General features: G+C 67.0%; 1 protein-coding gene across 4 annotated transcripts in view; it reads left to right on the top strand.

The window, feature by feature from the left end:
* The window catches only part of FHL3 (four and a half LIM domains 3), a 13496-nt gene extending 6910 nt beyond the window's left edge, over positions 1 to 6586 (top strand). For 2 of the 4 annotated variants that reach the window (XM_019547922.1, XM_019547924.1), the window contains exons 2-6: positions 3220 to 3401; positions 3489 to 3663; positions 4263 to 4432; positions 4850 to 5036; positions 5141 to 6586. In XM_019547922.1, the coding sequence (XP_019403467.1) occupies positions 3246 to 3401; positions 3489 to 3663; positions 4263 to 4432; positions 4850 to 5036; positions 5141 to 5292 (840 nt within the window). In that variant the 5' untranslated portion in view covers positions 3220 to 3245 and the 3' untranslated portion in view covers positions 5293 to 6586. Of the gene's footprint in view, positions 1 to 3216; positions 3402 to 3488; positions 3664 to 4262; positions 4433 to 4849; positions 5037 to 5140 lie in introns of all 4 variants that reach the window. The other 2 variants (XM_019547921.1, XM_019547923.1) reach the window with 1 other exon arrangement.
* Positions 6587 to 7396: the final 810 nt, after the last annotated feature.

The following is a 7396-nucleotide window of genomic DNA, read 5'->3' as shown; positions in this document are numbered from 1 at the left end:
TTTTCCTAAGCAGGTGCTGTCCGTCGCCTTCGGGTCCAGCCGGTGTCTTTTTATTCTGACTCCTGTCGCTCGCGTTCGGCTCCCGTGGGCTCAGAGCGAGCCCCGGGATCGCCCTCTCGCTTGGCTCCTGGGCCGGCCCGGCCTGCCTCCTCCTCCGCCCAGGTAACAAGCTGCCTGGCCGCCCGCGGCCGCACGCCAAGGCGGGGAAGGACGCGAGAGGAGAGTTTCCATCGCGGGTGGGAAATGCAGCCGCGGATGCCGGCGTGGCTTCGTGGAGAAGAGTCTCGTTCGCGTGCGCAGAGGAGCGGCGACAGTAACAGGCTGCGTGACCCGGCCTCCTGCGCCGCAGCGTCTTCTGGAGAAGAGGGCTCGGGCTCGGGCTCGGGCTCGGGGAAGGGGCTTTCCTTTCGCACGGGACGCCGCTGGCTTCTCCGCGGAGGGAGAAGCGAGGGCCGGAGGGCAAAGGTCCGCGAACTCACGCTGGCTTCCCAGAGCCCGGGCTCCCGGAGACGCGCACGGCCGCTCTCTCCCTGGGAGGCCTGCGCGCCTCCGGCGGGCCCAGCTGCGTCCCTGGGGCGCGTTGTGAGCACGCCGGGGGCAGATCTGGCTTCTCCCCTTTGCAGCGCAGGCCCTTCCTCTGCCCCCGGTTGGGGCAGGGTCACAAAATCGGCGCCACAGCCCCCCTGCACGATGGAGGAGCTGCGTCTGGCTGGGGCAGAATGGGCGAGCAGGGAGGAAAGCGGCCCGGAGGGAGCTGGAAGCAGGCCCCTGGGCTGAGCGCACCAGCGTCTCCGAGTGCGGGCCAGCTGTCTGGGCGGGGGGAGCGTCCCGCGGGGACAGAGCTGCCCCTCGCCCGCGCAGCAGCCGCTCTCGCGCCCGGGGACCGGGGACCGCCTCGTGCCCGCCCAGCCTGCACGGGCTTCTGGCGGCGAATGGAGCCCCGGCCAGACGCGTCCGGACATGGAAGAGCCCCTCGTCTGCCGAGACGTCGAGCGCCCCGCGCCGAGCTACCCCGGGCGGGAGCCTGAAACGTGAGCTGCCGCGGCAGGCCTGCTCCTGCGCCCCGCAGAGATTAAATCTGTGCTAGGAATAGCCTCCCGGGGCTGCGCCGGCAGCTGGCGGGGACGTGGTAGCAAACAGCGGCTGGCGGTGTGGGGTTTCACCGGTGTCCGCACGGCCCGCGGCCGGAGCAGCCTGCTGGATGGAGCACGAGCGGCTCAGCCGAGCCTGGGAGGTCCGCGTCTGCTCCCCGTCGCGGTCGCGGGTGTCTGCAGGAGCAGTGGCTTCGCTGCTGCGGGGCTCGTGGGCCGACGTGCTCGAGCAGGGCTTGCGAGGGGCTCTCGTTCCCAAAGCGGGGCGCTGGCGGACCCTGTGACTCGGGCGCGGCGACGGGGCTAAACCCGATGACAGCACCTCAAGACGCGGGGACGTGGGCCTGTGCCTGCTCTATCCCATGGGTCCATCCGGACCAGGGTTCAGTGGCCCCGTGCCCTGCGTAGCCAGCCTGCTCAGCAGACGCCTGCACGGCCCCTCGCCATCCCGGGCTAGGTAATGCCCGAGCCACCGCGCTCAGACGCACAGGAAAGGTGCAGCTTTTCTCGCGGAGGTGCTCCCAGCTGCAGTTTCTTGCTCAGACTGAGCTGCTTTGCCTCGTGTTTTTGTGCCCCGATCTCTCAGAGAGACCTGTGTTTGCCTTGGCCCTGCCTGCCGGCTTAGCACCTCTGCCCTGCTTTGTGTGCGAGCCCAGAACAAAGGGAGCAAACAGCTGCCTTCCAGCAGCTTATCTAGCACAAACACCCCCAGCAGGCTATCTGCAGCTCCCCTCCTGGGAAGGGCAGTGGGAAAGCCGAGCCCGGTCTGTCCGCCCCTGCCCGTGAGCGCCCGGGGCTGCCTCTCCTGGCAGCTGCGCTCCACCCCGGGGAGACAGCCTGGTGCTGGGCACCGCGGAGCAGCAGCAACAGGCAGGGAGTGCCCACGTGGCAATGCAAGGCAGGGACAGGCATGGGGCCTGCCAGCTGGGATGTGGGAGGTGGCAGGATTTGCACCCAGGCCCTTGAGCCCTGCGGCACGGGCTGCCCGTGCCCCCAGCAAGGGGCAGCAGTAGGCTGGAGTGGCTGGTGCTCTGCCAGCGGACCTCATGTCTACGGCCGGTTGGGCCCCTCCTTGAGGCGGTGGCTCGCTGTTGCTCACAGCACGTGAGGGCAGCCTGCAGGGAGCACGGCGCTGCGCTCGCCGGACTCCTCGCGGCATCGCTGGGTCGGCGCGGTGCTGCAGCACTAGGGCTTGAAGGGCTCCGGTCCTGGGACTTGCTGTTGCAGTTGCGATGGCAGCTGGCTCCAGATCTGATTTGGTGAACGCAGACTGCCCTCCGGTCCGAGACGCACCGTGCGCTGTCAAGGGAGCAGTGGCCGGCAGTCCGGGTGCTTGCGTAGCCTGTGGGTTGTGGAGAAGCCTCTCCCTCGGTCCTGGGTGGGATCCTGGAGCACGAGGCAGGGCTCTTTTGTGCAGCGAGTTGCTCTGGGGGGCACGCTCCTCTGCATCAGCCTCGCAGGGCCTGGCCTGCTGCCGGGAGGATGCTCTGCAGCTGCCGGGAGCCGCTCCAGCCAGGGCCAGGGCCAGGTGCAGGTGCAAGCCTGTGTACTGCAGTGATTGCAGGAGCTCAGCTGGCAGAGAGGCCTGGGGTGCAGCAGACAGGGCCCGATTTGCTCACGGTGCCCATGGCTTTGCCCTTTGGAGGTACCTTGACGGCTCCCTTGCGGTGGACGAGGGACGGCTGGCAGCGAGGCTCTATGTGCAGGTGTCCCCACACCCCCGCCGGCCACGTGCCCCGGGTGGGAGGGAGGGCGGTGGGGCAGGGCAGCAGCTGGTTAACGTGTGGGTCTGAAAAGGGACTTTGTTCCCTATCTGTCACTTAGCCCTGGGGGAACAGTAGCCTCATTCACCAGCAGCGCTATCTCCTCGTGCAGCAGGCGCGGCAGCAGCTGGCCTGTGAATAGCCCCGGCGAGCGTGCTGCGAGGCGAGTCCCAGCCGCCTGCTCCGGGAGGCTTGGTCCCGTGGGAGGGCAGCCCGGGGACGACACGGGAACTGCGGCACGGGAGCGGGCGATTGTTCTGCCCTGCGGAGAGCTGGATCCTGCCCGCGGGGTTGCAGGGGAGGGAAGGGGTGCCCAGTGCGTGGCAGGCGAGCTCATGTCCCTGGACCCCGGTGTCTCCCAGCAGGCGAGGGCGGTCCCACCAGCGGCACCATGACGGAGTGCTTCGACTGCGACAACTGCAAGGAGTCGCTGTACGGGCGCAAGTACATCCAGATGGACAATGGGCCCTACTGCATCCCCTGCTACGATGCCCACTTCGCCAACACCTGTGACGAATGCAAGGAGCTCATCGGCCACGACTGCCGGGTGAGTGCGGGCAGGCGCTGCCCCGCGGGGCTTCCCCTCCCCAGGCCCCGGACGTGGGTGACGCGCTCCCGCCTGCTGTCCCCGCAGGAGCTGTACTACGAGGACCGGCACTACCACGAGCACTGCTTCCGCTGCTTCCGCTGCGACCGCTCCCTGGCCGACGAGCCCTTCACCTGCCAGGACGAGGAGCTGCTGTGCAACGACTGCTACTGCAGCGAGTTCTCCTCCAAGTGCATCGCCTGCGAGAAGACCGTCATGCCAGGTAGGGCCGTGGGGCTGGCCGGGTCTCTATATTGGGCCCCTCTGAGGGCTGTTCGAGAGCCTGCTGCCCCCTCCCCGGGGCACGCTCGAACGGCGGAGCAGGCAGCATCGCACCGAGAGCTCGGAGCTAGGATGTTGGCAGCATTCCCCGCTTCGGGGGAAAGGATGATGGGGTGGACCTTGGTCTGGGCTGCAGTTGGGTTGATGCTGAGAGCAGGAGATCCCTGGGAGCTTGCAAGTGGGGTTGGGGGTGCTGCCTGGCTTTGCCTGCCTGCTTGGGTGCGGGGTGAGGGATCCCCAGCCCTCTGGAGAGCTCTCCCGGCTGCATGGGTATCCTGGGGGGCTGCATCTCCGCACAGGCTTTCCCAGGCATCCCATTGGGATGAAGCCTGCACCGGGGAACCAGCTTCCTCAGATCCTAGAGGGTGGAGCTGGCTGGGATCTCCAGAGGTCACATCTCGTCCGAGCCCTGCCTGTGCAAGCCATCATCTATACTCACCCCCTACGCAGCGGGTCGGCAGGAGGGTGCTGGGGTGGGGAGAGGCGCGTGGAGCTGTGCCGTCTGCGCGGCCTGCTCAGCCCAGCCCTTTCCCCCCACAGGGTCCCGTAAGCTGGAGTACAACGGGCAGACCTGGCATGAGCACTGCTTCATCTGCAGCAGCTGCCAGCAGCCCATCGGATCACGGTCCTTCATCCCCGACAAGAAGGACTACTACTGCGTCCCGTGCTACGAGACCAAGTTTGCTCCGCGCTGCACTCGCTGCAAAAAGGTACGGCCTGCACGCTGCTCCGGTGCCAGACTCGGGCAGAGGTGGGAGCTCAGCTCAGCCTGCGCCCGGTGCTTCCAGGGACAGGACGTGGGTCACCCTTCCCTCCGTGTTTTGTGCCAGTGCATCTTGCTCTCTCGAGCACCGTCTGGCTCCCGCTGGAGGCGAGTCCGTACCAGATCTGGAGTCTCCTTCTGGGGAAGAGGCAGAGTGAAGGGTCCTCATACACGCAGGCCACTGGGCTGGCTCAGTGGGGGCCCTTGCATCTCTCTGGGGGGCTGGCAGGCTGTCCATGTCCTCCTCACAGCCCCCATGTTGCTGTGGTGGAAGGGGGCTCCAGACTGCCGTCTGCTTGCTGCTCCTGGCAGGGCAGGGCATGCAAAGGCCTCAGGGTAAGGGGCGCTCTCTCCTCCCTGCCAGTCTCTGACCAAGGGCGGCGTGACCTACCGGGACGAGCCCTGGCACAAGGAGTGCTTCGTCTGCACCGGCTGCAAGACGCCCCTGGCTGGGCAGCAGTTCACCTCCCAGGACGACAACCCCTACTGCATCCACTGCTTCGGCAGCCTCTATGCCAAGAAGTGCAGCGCCTGCTCCAAGCCCATCACAGGTGAGCGGGGAGGTGGGGAGGGGCGAGCACGCGGCGCTCGGGGTCTTGCAGAGTGGCCACGTGCCCCGTTCACCCGCGCTCTGTCTCTCTCCGCTCCCCCGCAGGCTTCGGCGGTGGCAAATACGTCTCCTTTGAGACGCGCCACTGGCACCACAACTGCTTCAACTGCGCGCGCTGCAACACCTCGCTGGTCGGCAAGGGCTTCATCCCTGACAAAGATGAGATCCTGTGCCGCGACTGCAGCAGCGACCTCTGAGCCCCGCCAGCCGGCCCCGGGGCTCCAGCTGCCCCCCATCGCGTGTTGGGCTGCCTGGGGGGGTGGAGGTCGACCCCTCATGGCTGCTCCCCGCTGCCAAGGCTGGATCTAAGCAAAAAATAAGGAGCTTCTGTACCCATCGTTATTAACCTTTTCTTTCGCTTGCTATCGCTCAGGCGCTGGCTGGGCCACGAGCCCCACCTGAGCGCGGGAGCCGGGCAGGGCGGGCCTGGGCTCTGCACGCTGGCGGCACGGCCTCCTTCCTTGCTGCATGCTGCTGGCTTTTTCCTCCTTCCCTTGCTTTGCCCAGCACCCAGCAGGCTCCACCTGCATATGGCTGGGTCTCCCTGGGCTTCAGCCCCTTCCTGGTGTGCGATGCTAACGCAGCCTTTTGCCTCCCCTGGCCACTCGCAGGTGCTGGCTGCCAGAGTCCTGCTGCGAGGGACTTTGCATTGGGTCAGCTCTCCCACCCCCCCTGGGTTCTCCCCACCCTCATCCCTCCTTCCCATGCGGCGTACGCCTGCGTTAGCGGATGCAGCCCCGGCTCCTGGCAGCGTTTCTGGGCAAGGGCTGCACCCTGTTTGTGAGCTCCCCCAGCTCCCGGGGTCACGCCTGCTCCCACGGTGCAGCCTGCTCTGGTCTGGCCGAGCTGTTGGCAACATACTTGATGTGCCGCGTGCTTGCAAAAGGCACGCAACTGTTGTGCGGACGCGGCCTGTGCGCGAGTGCCGCAGGGAGCATGCCGGTAAGGACAGCGCCAGGAGCTGCGTTCACAGTAGTAACAGCGGAGGCTGCAGCCCCAGCTGCCTGGGTGGGAGGTGAAGGATCCGGTCCCCTGTGCTCTCTCCTGCAGGTTCCTTCCAGCCCTATGGTTCTCTTCTCTGTACCCTCGGGGACTGGGGAGGGGGAAACCAGGGTCTGAGAGCTCCCCCCCGCTGTCACGCCCGCCCCGCACCCTGCTCTGGTGGTCCCCGAAGCACTCACGCCAAGCCCTGTTGCAGCCCCTCCCAGGCAGCTGGACGCTTCCCCGCATGCGCCTCCCTCGCACGCTCCCCGCGCGCTTCTGTCCTGCAGCTGCGGCCCATGGGCGCTGCACAGTGTTATGCATGCAACTTGCTCCTCCGCGGGCAGCCAGGGCCTGGCGGAGCCCCTCGGGTGCCAGCTTTGATGCAGGCACGTCGGAGGCGGTGGGTGCTTTGCGTTCTGCCCCGAGGCGCTTCCCAGAGAAGCGCCCTGAGCCCAGCCTCCTCGTGTCTGTCTCTGTACGGCTTTGTGTAATAAACCTCTTTGGGACACCGTGCTCCAAGGGGTTTCTCTGGGCCAGGGGGGGATGATGGTTGGGACGAATGTGGTCGCTCTGGCTGGGCGAAGGGGATGGGCCAGCTTGCATCCGCCGGACTGCGCAGTGTTGCAGGTCCCCAGCAGCAGCCGGCGGCTTTGTCAGCTCTCGGTGACTCTCATGACGTTGGAGGTGACATCTCCCCATCGCGGCTCCCTCTGGGCCGTGGGGTCCCCACCTCTGGCCCCACGGCACGGCGACGCCGCTCTCCAGACAGAGGAAGCCAGGGGCTGCGCGGCATTAAGGACGCGTACCCTTGGCTCTGGCTCCGAGCAGCTTCGCTGGGGCAGTGAGAGCATTGTGCTCCATTGGGACCTCCGTGCTCCTGCTGCTCCGTGACCCGAGCCGGGCTCTGGGTCCCCGGCGCTGCTGACTCTTTGCTGGAGGCCTAACAGCCGCCGGCTCCAGCGCAGCCGTTCGTTCGTGGCTCGGCCCACGTGCTGCAGCCTGCGCCGTTCCCAGGGCTTAACCGCAGCAGGCTTCCTGGCGAGAGGGCCCCCGGGCTCCTCTTCCAGCTGGGCTCAGGCGCCTCACGTTTTTCACCAAAAAAGGCAAGGGCCCAGCTGCACGCCGCACAGGAACATCTGGATTTCATCCCTGTCAGGAGCGGGTCACAGGGACGCGCTGCGCGGGGCTGGATTTATGGGAGGGGGTGGGGTGATGTCATGCACGCGGGTCCCCCGAGAGCCGGCGGAAAACAGGAAAGGATCCCGACAGCCAGGGCTGTCGGGAGCTGTGGGGAGAGAGGCAGCTGGGCAGGACAGG

This window comes from Crocodylus porosus, unplaced genomic scaffold, assembly GCF_001723895.1.
Source record: "Crocodylus porosus isolate Cpor-Errol unplaced genomic scaffold, CroPor_comp1, whole genome shotgun sequence".
NCBI lineage: Eukaryota > Metazoa > Chordata > Crocodylia > Crocodylidae > Crocodylus > Crocodylus porosus.
Note: the sequence above shows the minus strand (reverse complement) of the source record. Positions and strands in the feature narration are given on the sequence as shown.